Here is a 13,676-nt window from a genome sequence, read left to right as displayed (position 1 = left end):
TATGAGCGCCGCAGAACGCCATTTTGTACGGAGACCAAAGGCCCAGCGGGGACGACGTACTGGGGTATCCAGACGTGGCCGCACGAACCAGAGCGCGTGTCGGGAGGGGCGAAAGGGAGGGGGCGGGGTTAGCGGATGATGTATTTCCGCTTCCTCTAGGCCCAGTAGTATTTGGTTGGACGGGATTGTTGCGGGGAGGGAGGGGAAAGATTGTTTGCGGTGGAAGAGCTCGCTGTACGGGAAGGTAAACTGAGGTAAGGTTGGGCGCGCGTGTGGCGGGGGTTGGAGGCTTTGCACCCGTCTGCGTAGGAGGACTGGGGGCAGGGTCTTCGGGATTTGAGGGAGCGAATGGGGTTGGGAACGGGAGACTCAGGCTGTCCTCAGGTTTGAAGAGAGGAGGTGGGGCGGGGCTGGGGGAGGGTTACTAGGGGGAATTGCTGAGCCCGGGTCCCGGGTGGGGTGGAGTAGGGGTGGGCTGAAGGAAGGAGGGTGTGGAGAGAGGACGGGAGCTCGGAGGGAAGCCGGGGAGGGGCTGGGACGGGGGAGGTGTCGGACCTCAAGCTCTTGAAGGCTGGGGAAAGTAGTCGCGCCGGGGTCTGCTGAGGATATGGGAGTCTGTGAGGACAAGCGTGCGCTTCCCGGGGGGCCGACGGTGCGGACGGAGCTGGTGGCCCAAGTGTGTTCTGACGCTGCCCGTGCATTTGGCCTTTGTTTCCCCCGCAGCTCCCCCGAGACGGGCACCCTGCAGCCTCGGTTCGGGCCCAGCCTCGTCTCTCCAGCTGCCGCCACAGCCTGGAGGCGCCTGCCTCCGCCCTCCCGAATGGTGCTACTCCTCGCAGGCCTCGGCCCCGGATCCAGACCTCCTTTGCCTCCTGCCTCGGAGCTTCTGCTCCGGGTCTACCCCGGTGGACTGCTCGTGGCGGGCAGGGAAGAACTTTTCCACAGACCAGGCTATCGCTGCAGGAGCGCCTCCGACGCCTTGAATCTCGGCCTCTAACCCGGTGTGGGGGTGTCCCTCTCTCCCCTCTTCCACCTGCCGAGAGGAGAATCCCTTCTTCTTGCAGCCCAGAGCCCGGGAGGTCCCAAGCTGGGGCCCTGGTCCCAGAATGTCAGTCCTCTCTTGTGCATAGGGCTGTGCCCTCTCCCCGTTAGCATGGCCGAATTCAGGCCGGCGCCCGGGGGGCGGGAGACCCCGCAGGGGGAGCTTCGGGCCGAGGTGGTAGAGGATGAATCCCCGCGGAGCCCGGTCGCGGAGGAGCCGGGGAGAGGCGGCAGCCACAGCAGTGAGGCCAAACTGTCTCCCAGGGAAGAGGAGGAGCTGGATCCTCGGATACAGGTGAGAAGACGCAAGGCGCCCACATTCCAGCTCTCTGGGGGAGCTGTTCCATGAGCGAAGGGTCAGACTGACCCTCTGTCCCCTGACCCTCTGTCCCGTGCCCTGTGCACGGGAGCAGGAAAGGGAGGCAGGCTTGTCAGCAGGTCGTCGCAGGACAGCGTAGCCGGTGCTGAGAGCGCTGTGTGTGATGCCAGGGCAGAGAGGGCCTGCAGCCGGAGGCCTCCCAACCACGCGAAGCCGCAGACGGGCCTCAGGTGCAGGGCCTTCTCTGGGTCAGCCGAGAGGAGGACTCTTGTTCTCCTTTCCAGACAAGCGAAGGGGCTCTCACCTCAGAGACGCACTGTTTGACACGGTGGTTTTGGGATCGGGAGGCAGTTTCGTATCTTCCCTTCTCTCCTTTCCTCATCAGCGCTTCCCCAGGGAGGGTCGCACCTCCCTGGTGGGACAGGACACATCCTGCAGTGGCTCCACAGAGGGAAGCCTCCAGGGAAGTCCTGATGTGTTTAGGGAGTGGTCGTGAGCCATGGTCAGCCCTTAATAACAGATTGCCAGTTCTGAGGATGCTGGTTACAACTGGTGAACAGACAAGTCGATTTATTACCTTGGAGTATGAACAGCCTAGTAGTTGTTAGGATGGGCAGATCTTTGAAGGGGACCTTCGAGCCGTGGGGGAGGAGGACAGGCACGGGTGAGATGCTTGGTCAGAGGAGGTGGGACTGTAGTGTTTCCGGGCAGTGACGGGGAAAGCTGCTTGATGGGGTGAAGGCGGGAGGTTCCCGTGTGTTGGGGGTTGAGTCTGCTGTAAGGTCTAGCAGCATCTCCAAGATGTGGATGTAGAGGTACCTGTAGATGAGAAGAGCGTCTCAGGGCTTGCATTCCTGGGCTTCTCTGCCAATAGGCCTTTGTTAGGTTGTTTCTGTGAATCAAGAAGAAATAAAATCTGGTCCTAATATCCTCCTGCCCTCTTGCTGGGGGTTCCCTGGACGTGGGGGCAGGAAGCTGTGTCCACACTTACACTGGAGCTGTGGTGAGCCGTTTGTTTACTGGCGTGAGCCTGTCTCATGGGTGTCTCATTGAAAATAGCTTAGTTTCTCCTGCTAATTCTACAGATTCGTCATCTACTGAGGAAGTAAGTTGTAGGGAAAAACGCGTTGGGCCGAAATTGGAGCAACCTCCAGCCCCCTGCTTTGTGATTCTCATGTGAGTTATGTAATCTCTGAGCTTCCCCTCCTTCATCTATAAAGTGAAGAGTTGGTGGAGCTGATTGGCTCAGCTCGTTGCTCTGCTCTGCCGTGGTCCTGATTCTTTGCTCACAAACTCTTCTGCTTATTTCTTGGTGAAAGTTCGTAGGTAGTACTTTGGGAAAGAGACCCCTCTCTGTTCTGTGGGGAGGACGGCTGGGTGATGTGCCTCATGCATCTCCTTCCAGTGCTCCTTGCTCTGCTCCAGGGGAGAATCTGCTGTGGGTGGTTTCTTTGCTCAGGCTCTTGCTCCTGTGTGTTTTTCCAGTGCCCACACAGGCAAAGGCCGCAGCACGAAGAGGCACTCTCATGTTGTGCTGTTCAGTAAAGTAGCGGTTAGCCGCATGTGGTTACTTCAGTAAGATCAGTTAAAATTAAATAAAAAATAGAATTGCAGTTCTCCAGCTGCCCTTGGTATTGCAGAGGTAGAACAATTACCACCATCAGAGTCCTCCTGGATGAGGGCCAGAGAATACTACGAAGGCATAAGATTTGAATCCAGGGAGCTCACAGTGTTACCAGAGCAAGAGGGACAGGCAGACTGTAGTCTCTCTTGCTAAACAGGGAGGCACATTGTGGAGTGGTGTGGGTCAGGTATGGAGGGAAGGTCTTGTCATAGGGGCCACAACCTTGGGTGGCACACTTGTGGCTGGGCCAGTGCTCTGCCCTTAGCAGGGCCTTTGCATCTTCTTGCCATGGGAAGAGGTAGCCGGATGTGAGGGGCACCTCACAGAGAAAGCTGGTAGCATTCAGCCCTTCTGCGTTTGGAAGACATTGGGACATGTATCATGTGAGCTCCCTCTTGGTGTTGACAGTACAGAAGACCATGTTATTCGGGAGTAACTGTCTCAGTAGTTTAAATGGATTCTCAGTGTATTTTGTGGGTCTCCACTAACAGACCTGTCATAATCCACCAGCAGGTTTTAAAAAGACCTGTTCCTGAGCCATGCCCAGAAGTGTGAATTCTGGTGTTGATTGGGTGAGAAGTGGACATGCAGCCTACATGTCTGCTGAGCCAGGGGATATCCCAAGGGCTGGGGACTCTGTTCAGTTATTTTCTGAAACTCCAAGATATGGTCACTCTTAAGGCAAGGCTCTTACTTCTGTCGGGAGTAGGGTTTCTTGGCAGGCAGTTTGTGTCTCTATTGTCTGGTGGGATGCCTTTGGAAGTTGGAGGGAAGCCAGCTGGAGGCCAGCTCTAGGCCTGCCTGGAGTGTGCTGTCCCCCAGGGAAGGCCACTGGCTTTGTCTCCATGCCTTGACCTCAGCGTAGTTCTCTAAGGCCTTCAGTCTGGTACTCGACTTTCTGCAAGGGTCCCAGTGGAGGGAAGAAATGAAGGAGGGTGGTGCTAGGATGGGTCTGCGTCTCTTCCCCTGCGACTTTCTTAGTTCTGTTTGTGATGGGCATGTTCATCCTCCTCAGGTGAATGGACACAGTCACTTACCTCCTCTGTAGCCTCTTCAGAGTGACCTCTTCATCCTCCTCCTAAGTATCAGTTTAGCTCTCACAGGACAGTCAGATTTCCCCTATTTCTCAATCCTTGGGCCATGCATCACCCTGGCTCTGTATCACCATGGGCTTAAATGTTTCAGTAGCTTGCGCAAGGTGGGCGGGAGCATCTGTCGGCTGAGCACCCGTGCCTTTGACTCAGTGGCCTGGCATCTTTGGAATGTGCCCGGTGTGCCCCAGGAAGGTCACCCTCCCTGCTGTTTGCGGCCTCCCTGATGGATGATGTGTGCTGACTCAGACTTCATCGTTTTCAAATTCCATTTCATCTGGGTGCCAGGAGTCCCTGGTGGAGCAGGCCAAATGGAATGTGTTGCCAGCTTCCCCAAACAGAGCCCTGAGTGCTCGTTGGCTTCCCGCTCAGCCTTGCTTTGGGTCTGCCCCAGCCTGGTTGTCCACCCTGCCCTCTAGCCTATTCTGTTCCCTGGTCTCCTGGTCCTGTTAGAAGAAGCTTTGCTGCTGAGTGGTGGACCTCATCATCAAAATATTTTAGTCGCTGGAAGTGCTGTGTGGGCACAAGTTCCCTTACAGGAAGATGTGCCCACTCCTGCCTTTTGCCAGTAGCCAGAGCCCTTCATATCCTTTTCCCAGTGGGATGATTTATGGAGAGCCGTTCACTCCTGTGATGATCTTGTTAGGATCTGGAAGCATGCTGGGCCATGGAACTGAGTGGGATCCAGTATCGGACCTTGGTTTGCCCACGGGAATGTTGCAGGGTGGCCTTTACTGACCTCCTCATCTCCTCTAGCCTCAGTTTATTGCCTCCTGAGGCCTGCATGTCCTTTTCCTACCAAGACTGTGGTTTTTCTAGGTGATTGTACTCCTGTCTTCTCTGAGGCATCCATCCAAGGATGTCCTTAGTTCTAGGATGGTGGTCACAGTAGCAGGAAAGCCAGATTCCTCATCAGGTCCTAGGTCCATTTTCAGTTCTGCCCCTAATTTCCCTGCTTTATTGTTTCCGATCTAGCAAACTTGAATGAGCTGAGAAAGAGTATTCTTGCAGGAGCTGCTGAAAGCACTGTTATCTCCTCTCCCGGATAGCCTGAAACCAGCTCCGGGCCTAATCAAGCTAGAGGAGAGTAGGCTCACGGTGGGAGAGGTTGCCTCTCATCCTGACAAGAACTGTGGTTTTTGAGGAATCTTTCCATCGACTGAAGGTGGTGTCCTGGGTAGGAAAGTTCTGTGAAACTCAGAGCTGTGTGTCGGGAGGTGCTGGCTCTGCCCCTGGTCCTCTTCAGGGGTCCTTTGAGTCATGTCACTGCTTGTAGTTCATAGCATTTTGATGTGATCTTATGGTCACTGGGTTGTGTGACTAACGTGCACCAGCTTCTGGACCCACAGTGTCCAGGGTGGGAGCCACATGCTGCTGGTCAGGTTGAGATGTGCCCTAAGGCTCAAATGTGCAAGGATTTCAAAGGCATAGATTGAAAGGAATGTAAAAATATTTTATAATTTATGTTGATAACATGTTAAAATTTTAACATTTTGGGTATTTGGGATAAATGGAATGTATTGTTAACAACTTAACCTGTTTGCTTTTGCATTTTTTTTAAAATGGTTGCCAGAAAACTAAAAATTCAATGTGAGGCTCACATATATTTGTTGGATTGTTCTGCTCTGTAAAGTTTGGAGCCAAATTTATGGCCTTCTTTGAGGCAGGGTGTGCATTGTTGTCGGCATGCATATTTCTCTGTCCTTGTTCCTGGTTCTGTTATATGTTTCTTCCTTTCACTGTAATTTGGGCATATAATTTGGTTTCCTGGATTCTTAATTGCTGATTCAAACCTTTTAGGGGTTGAGGAAAGGCATAGAAATAAAAAGACTAAAAGGGGATCATATACTGAGTTGTTGGAAGGGCCAGATGAGGTGTTTGGGGGCCAGTGATGGAAGCATCAGTCATTGCCAAGTGCAGGTCATGTCTGGGTCGTGGGCAGCAAGCAAACTCAGGCTGGGTTCCACCACCCTGTCCAGGAGCTGCAAGGCCCCTGGGAGAGGATCCTATAGCTGAGTGTCAGGAATCTCACTGGGCATTGCTCTTTCTCAGGAGTGTCCTTGGCATGGTGGGCTCATGATTTCTCCCTGAGGTTCTCCCTCCTTGCTACAGACTCTGTTATGTGAGGACCTGGGGTCTCTGACAGCCCACTGCCCAGGCAGGCCTAGAAGCCTCTTGAGTCATGTGATACTCCCTAATTTTGACCTTACTTACCTGTCAGACTCAGAATTCCGTGTCCTGCATTTGTCTGGTATCCTCCCTATTCTCGCCCACCTGGAATACTACAGACAGCCTCTCCCTGGCTCTTGTAAACGTCCCTCGTATTGCTCAGATCTGCCTTCCTGAACCACAGACCAGGTGGTGCCACACTCTGAGGGGCTTCCCCTGCCACTGGGAAAAGTTGTGGTATCCTTTCTCTGTGCCCTAGCCTTGCTGGCTTCTTACTTGACAAGCTCCCTGCCCCAGGCACCTGATCTCCTGATTCTTGGCTCCTTCCTGTCACTGGTGGTTTTCTTTTCTCTGTATCCATCAAGGCCCAGCTTAGGAGCAAGTACTTTGAGCATCCTGCCCTGGCCTTTCCTGCCAAGGCAGATGACCCTGCTGCCCCCACCATGCCCACCTGTTATAGCTGCTTACACTGCTGAGGCCCTGTTCCTTGCTTACTGGGCTGAGAGTGGCCACCTCTTTGTTTTCTGAGTGCTGGGGTCTCAGCAATGCTGAGCTGTGATGCATATGTAGAAAACCTGTGATGGGTGAGTAGCTAGGGGTAGTGGTCTCTGACTTAGCTCTGCAGAGACCTCTGGCTGGAGTGTGAAGAGAAGGTGGCATGATCTGATGAAGAGAGGGCAGGCTTGCTGCCATTTTGCTGTGGGTGCATGCGTGTTCCATTTGCTGAATGTTGATTTCCTCATTGTTAAAATGGGGGTTTAATGATCGGATGCAGAGATGGAGTTGGGGAGGATTGCAGGAGACTATGTTATTAGGTCTCCTTCAAGGAGCCATTCCACAGAACCTCCTGCATCTCTTCCCTTCTCTGGTCAGGTGGACTTTCCCTCCTTGCACTGCCCTTCCAGCCCACGTGGTTCGCATGAGGCTACTTTCTATTGCTCTAATTTTTTGCCCCTCTCCGGCAGGAAGAGCTAGAGCATCTGAACCAGGCCAGCGAAGAGATCAACCAGGTAGAGCTACAGCTGGATGTGAGTATTGCTACTTTTCCTCACACCCTTGGGCTAGTCCCGGAGGTGTCTTCTCTCCCTGTTCAATATGGCGGCAGGGAAGGGGCATGTATGAAAAGCTGGAGGGGCTGGGACCCACACATATGGCTTCCCTCTGCCCTATGTCCCTATCCCTTTGCCAGGAGGCCAGGACCACCTATCGGAGGATCCTGCAGGAGTCAGCAAGGAAGCTCAACACGCAGGGCTCCCACTTGGGGAGCTGCATCGAGAAGGCCCGGCCTTACTATGAGGCTCGGCGGCTTGCTAAGGAGGTATGGCCAGCTGATGTATGTTCCAGAATGGCCATGTACAGAGCCTGGCCCTGGACTCTAGTGTCTCTGTGTGGTGTGAGATGGAACACTTTCTCATTTCTTTTTTATGTCTCTTCCCTTTGGTTCATTTCTCTTTTCTTTGCTCACCCCGCCATTCCTTTACCCTTTTCCTCCCCTTCTTTTTCTTTCTTTCTCCTCTCCTCTCCTTTCCTTTCCTTTCCTTTCCCTTCCTTTTTCTCTCCCTTCCCCTCCTCCATCCCTCCCCTTACTTTCTTTTTTTTCTTTCTTTCTACACAAATACTGTGGGTTCATTATTGGAAGACTGCGGTGTAACCATAACTGTAAGACCAGAAGAAAACCAAAATCACCCCAAATCCTACCATGTGCATGTTTCATGTTTTTTGTACCTAGGATTTGTTTTAGTCAAGTATGGTAGGGTGGCAGACACAGAGAGAGCTGCCTTGAAAGGAGAGTTTATTACTTAACATTTCCAAGAAGAAAGGACATGCCACACCATGTAGGGGATGGAAGGTACTAGAGGAGACCTTGGCTTAGAGCCTTTATTGTGCTTACAATGGGAAGGAATGGGTAAGGCAGGGTAGGCAACCTTTTAGCAAATTTAGAATTTAAAAGCTTGAATAATTGTGGGCTCTGGGCTATGGGGGTGGTCTCTGTGTTTTGGTACCCGGCCCTGGGGTAACATAGGGCAGAGGAAATACTGGCTGGTGTGTGAGAGTTAGATAAAGGGGGTGGTGGGATTTGGATTGGTTGGTTTGCATTTGAGAGGTGTGCTCAAAGGGGAGTTTACTATTTTTAGGAGTTAGCTAGCCCTGGAAGGGCCACAAGGCCCCCAAGATTTCAAAGCATCAAAAAATATAGAAAATAAAAAACATACTTAATACAGCACAGGTAACCCCTTAATTTTTGGGGGGGGTGTATATTTCGCCAAAATGAGATGACATGGTATGTGCTATTTTTATTCCTTTATTTTACTTATATTATGACATGGTACCATGTCAAAAAATACATATCCATGCTGTAATTTTTAAGAACTGCGTAATATTTTCTCTTTTTATTAATATTTTTCATTTAATCAGTTCCTTGTAACTGAAACCTTAGGTTGGTTTCCATTGTTTTGTGGTAAGTATAGCTATGATGCCTGTCTCTGAGTGCTTGTCTTCCTTCCTTCAGCTTACCTGCTGGGCTGGAGTTGATGAAATCAGGGGTGTGTTTTCTCTAAGACTTGGTCTGTGTCATAACCACCTTGTATCTAAAGTGGTGGGAATTTTTCTTTGTTCTCTGCAGGGTAGAAAAGTCCGGTGGCCTTTGCAAATGCTGATTTCACACACTCACCCTCTAGTGGCAGTATCATTTTCCAATTTTTGTTTCTACATTTCTTTATTTAAGTCATAGCCTTACAAAATACTCTTTATAGGTAAAATATTAACTTTTTTGGCCCTTACGCTCAGTGCAGTTTGGGAAGTGAAGCCGACATTGCAACCGGCAATGTCCTCCTTCTCTTGTCCTCATCTAAGCGGGGTCTCCATGGGTGGGCGGGGGTCCTTGGGGCTCCGCATCCTGATGATCCTCTCTTCCCAGGCCCAGCAAGAGACCCAGAAGGCAGCACTGCGGTACGAGCGGGCCGTGAGCATGCACAATGCCGCCCGGGAGATGGTGTTTGTGGCTGAGCAGGGTGTCATGGCTGATAAGAACCGGCTAGACCCCACCTGGCAGGAGATGCTCAACCATGCCACCTGCAAGGTGAGCCAGGCCGTGTCAGCAGGTCTTCCCAGGTTCAACTGCTTCCTTTGCTGTCCTTTCATCCCATCGCCCTCTTGCCTCCTCTCTGTCTTCTCCACTCAGGCCTTTCCTCAGCCTGGATTCTGTTTCAAGCCAAACCTCTTTCTTGCTCTCTGTCCTGTCTAGGCTTTGCTAGTGTACCATTCGCAGTGTAGTTTATGTATCATTTCTCAGCTATTCAAAGGAGAGGGTGGTATGGGAGGATCCCTGGCATCAGCTCCAGTCGGCCACCTTCACCTTGTGAAGATGTTAGTCCATTGGAGTTGTTAGAGCAGAATCACATAGACTGGGTGGCTTAAGCAACAGTTTATTTCTTCCAGTTCTGTGGGCTAGGAAGTCTAAGCTCAGGTGCAGGCCATTTTGTATCTGGTAAGGGCCTGCTTCCTGATTCCTAGACAGGTGGGGGTCTTTTCAGTGTGGTGAAAAAGCTTTCACTGAGGTGGAAGGGATGAGTGGGTGCTCTCCAGGACCTCTTTTATGAGGGCACTAATCACATTTAAACTGCTCCCCCAACCTCTCAAAGGGCCCACATCCAATGCCATCACTTAAGGGTTAGGATTTCAACATAGGAATTTTGGGAGGATACAAACATTTAGTCTCTAGCAGCAAATGCCAGCTCCTGAAGGATGATCATGTCTCAAGAGGCAAAAGCATGCGTCCTCGGTCAGTGACGGATGTCCTCTGCCCCATCTGGGCCAGGTGAATGAAGCAGAGGAGGAGCGGCTTCGTGGTGAGCGGGAGCATCAGCGGGTGACCCGGCTGTGCCAGCAGGCTGAAGCTCGGGTCCAGGCCCTGCAGAAGACGCTCCGGCGGGCCATTGGCAAGAGCCGCCCCTACTTCGAGCTCAAGGCCCAGTTCAGCCAGATTCTGGAGGTAGGGGAGGAGTGGGAGAGGGGGAGGGTCTGAACAGTCAGGAACGGGATAGGCATGGAGAGTGAGGGCAGTTAGAGGGGATGTTGGTGCCTCTCCAGGTCATCTGCTAGACCAGTGTGGTGGGACAGGTGGTAGGACAGGTGCTTAGAATGACCCACAGGAGTGGGAGTTGGGCTTGGAGGATGGGTGCTGGCAGAGAATGGAGTCGAAAGGAGATAAGTGAGAGAAAGTGGGAATTGGGAAACCAGGGAGAATGGGGATCTGGAACTGGCCAGAAAGGGAAAGGGAGCAGTGGGGAGAGGAGGAGTAGGTGGGAATGAGGACCTGGTGGGAAGGTCTTAAGACGGTCAGGTTTAGGTGAGGAGCTGGGCAGGAAGGCTGGGGAAGAGGAATCCAAAGAGGAGGACTGAAGGGGGCTGGACTGAGTGGGGTAGAGCCCTGTTTTTTTGTGTTGGATGGTCTGGGAAAGGAGGCACTGTGCAGAGTGCTCAGGGGGCTCAGAGTGCTTGATCACCTCATTCTGTTCCTCCTTCCTCAGGAACATAAGGCCAAGGTGACAGAGCTGGAGCAGCAGGTGGCCCAGGCCAAGACTCGCTATTCAGTTGCCCTGCGCAACCTGGAGCAGATCAGCGAGCAGATTCACGCACGGCGCCGGGGCCAGCCCCCGCATGCCCCAGGCCAGCGGCGTTCCTCCCCTGTGGGGGCAGAGGCTGGGCCTGATGGTGGGGAGGATGGGGACAGTGGGATCATCGAGGGGGCTGAAGGCGGGGGCCTGGAGGAGGGCAGTAGCCTGGGTCCTGGGGCTGCCCCTGACACAGACACGCTTAGTCTGCTGAGCCTGCGCACGGTGGCCTCGGACCTGCAGAAATGTGACTCTGTGGAGCACCTGCGGGGCCTCTCAGACCACACCAGTCTGGATGGCCAGGAGCTGGGTTCCCGGAGCGGGAGCCGTGGGGGCCGCCACCAGCGCAGCATCAGCCTGTAGTCCATGCTCAGGGTGGCTAGTCCTTTCATCACCACTGGCCCTCGTAGGGCTGGACAGGCTCTGTGCTCCCTCTCCTCAGGTCCTTTCTTCCCTTGGAGAGGTCAGGTTGGTCCTTGCCTCTGGTGGATTTCTCCCTGTCCCTGCCCTCCCAGCTCCCTCCTCACAGGTGGCAGCTCTCTTTGCCTTACCCTTTCAGAAAGCTTTTCTCTGGCTCTCACGTTTGCCCTCTCCTGCTAGCTCCTCATGGTCTGATGCCCTTTGCTGCCCCCTTTCTGCTTTCCTTCCATCTGTCTGGCTTTCCCCTCAGGGAACTTGGTTTAGAAGGCACAGGGAAGCCCATCGGAGAAGGTGGGTGTGGGACCCAAGTCCTGGCATCTTGGCCCCTAGCTTGAGGAAATCAGTGTTCCTTCCACCTCCCCATCTCCCAAGGTCTAGGGATGCTACAGAGCTCTTCTGGCAGCCCTGTGTCCTAGGCCTCCATCCCGGCCTGCCTATATGGAACCTGAAATGCACTGTAGGACTGTGTACGTCTGGAAGACACTACTGATCCCTACAGTGCTCCCTCCTCATGACCTAAGCCACTTTGCTATGTGTGCCACAAAGCAGGACTGGAAGGGTACCAGTGTCAGAGAAGGTGAAACCCAAACCCACTGTCAACACACAGAGGACACCACCCACTCCAGATAGGCTCCCATGTGTATGGTGTTTTCCACAGCTGGGCTGGGCTGTTAACATTGCTAAGGTGCTAGTGGGTCTCTAACAAGGGTCCACGTTGGCAGGTGGACATGAAATGAGGTCCTGATGGTTGAGGCCCTTGCCATTCCTGCTGCAGAGTTGGGTTTACTTTTTCTGGGTAGAGGATGTTGAGCTGAATCTCAGCACCCTCCTGCGGGGTGGAGTTAGGGAAATTGGTGCTCAGTTGCTCTCCCTCTTGCTCTCCCAAACCAAACAATACCTACTTCAGGATCCCTTAGGGAAATGCTTAAGTTTGGCTGCACAGCCTTCTCTGTTGTAGGTAGGGGTTGCCCTGGGGTGAGGGAGCCCACCCTCCATGGGGAGCAGCTCTGGGTGTTTGGTGGTGCTCCAGGCCCTATGGTGGGGAAGGTGGGGAAGCCATGCTAGATCTGGGTGCCTTGGGAGAACTGGTCCTTCTTCCTTTGCCACCCTAAGAGGTCTGAGAGCTGGACTCTGGGCAGGACAGCTTGCACCTAGGCCTTTGTGCTGCTGCTGTCACCTGGGAGGAGTGGGCTTTCATATGGAGGGTGGTGTCTCCCTGTGCTAAGGTGGTCACTATGAGAACCACTGGGTTTGAGGTGGCCATGGGTGAAGGGAAGAAAGGGAGGGAGGACGTGGGCATGCGTGTGTGCATGTGCTGGGTGAGTGTGTGTGTGTGTGTGAGAGAGTGTGTGTGAGAGAGAAAAGGGTATGCCCCTGATTTTATTTAAATAAAATAGTTTATGTATCAGTAATGTTTGCTGTCCCTGTCAGGGGAGGGAGGAAGAGGAAGGGCAGAGTGTGTGTGGGGAGGCTCTTTATGGGGGAGTCAGGGCAGGGAAGATGGCTTCTCCTCCCACCTTTCAGGCGAGGAGGGGTCAGCAGGGTCAGGCGAGGAGGGGTCAGCAGGGTGGAGAGGACATTGTTCTAGTGGTCCGGAAAAGACAAAGGTGCCAGTCCTGGGTGTGTCTGCAGTTGAGCATGAGGGAAGGGGAGGGACAAAAGTAGGGTTGTAGGAGACTTAAATTTCAGATGGAGTTTTTGCCTCCTGCAGTGTTTAGGACATAATACTAAGTTTTTATGTTGTCTGTCTAAAATTTAATGTAGATGAAAGGTGACACTCAAATCACGACTTGACGTGTTGTGGGGTGCAAAGGATTTGAGTGTGTTTGGATTCACAGCCTGTGAAATACCTGGAGTCAGGTTGGGGCGGGATGAGAACTTCGGGAGCCATGGATGTGTAGAGTGAAAGCTTTGGATCAAGCGCCCTCAGCTCCAGCCCTAGAGGTGCACCTACATTTCGGGCCAGGTGAGGAGGACATCATCCAAAGGGTGGAGAAGGCACTGCCATGGAGGAGGGCAGGAGACCCACTGGAAATTTGATGGGAAGTGGTTGTCTTGAAGACCCTTGAGGGGGGCGCGCCTGGGTGGCTCAGTGGGTTAGGCCGCTGCCTTCGGCTCAGGTCATGATCTCAGGGTCCTGGGATCGAGTCCCGCATCGGGCTCTCTGCTCAGCAGGGAGCCTGCTTCCCTCTCTCTCTGCCTGCCTCTCCATCTACTTGTGATTTCTCTCTGTCAAATAAATAAATAAAATCTTAAAAAAAAAAAAAAAGACCCTTGAGGGGAAGAGTGAAGGGCAGAAGTTGGGATGGAAGGGCAGAGCAGTGACCCTGGTGATCTCAGATGGAAGATGGGCCTTCAGGAGCCACTGTGTTTTGAACATGCGCTGTATACCCTTCGAC

At 53.1% G+C, this 13,676-nt stretch overlaps 1 protein-coding gene across 1 annotated transcript; it reads left to right on the top strand.

Annotated features, from left to right (window-relative positions):
* Positions 1-164: 164 nt before the first annotated feature.
* Positions 165-13,408, top strand: SH3BP5L (SH3 binding domain protein 5 like). Its single transcript, XM_044261947.1, has 7 exons — positions 165-254; positions 724-1,336; positions 7,210-7,272; positions 7,434-7,562; positions 9,162-9,323; positions 10,062-10,235; positions 10,774-13,408. The coding sequence occupies exons 2-7, from the start codon at positions 1,154-1,156 to the stop codon at positions 11,218-11,220; spliced, it is 1,158 nt and encodes a 385-aa protein (XP_044117882.1). The 5' UTR covers positions 165-254; positions 724-1,153; the 3' UTR covers positions 11,221-13,408.
* The last annotated feature ends 268 nt before the right edge of the window (positions 13,409-13,676 follow it).

Source organism: Neovison vison, chromosome 1 (genome assembly GCF_020171115.1).
Source record: "Neovison vison isolate M4711 chromosome 1, ASM_NN_V1, whole genome shotgun sequence".
Classification (NCBI taxonomy): Eukaryota; Metazoa; Chordata; class Mammalia; order Carnivora; family Mustelidae; genus Neogale; species Neogale vison.
The sequence above is the reverse complement of the archived record's forward strand: the minus strand, read 5'-3'. Positions and strand labels throughout refer to the sequence as shown.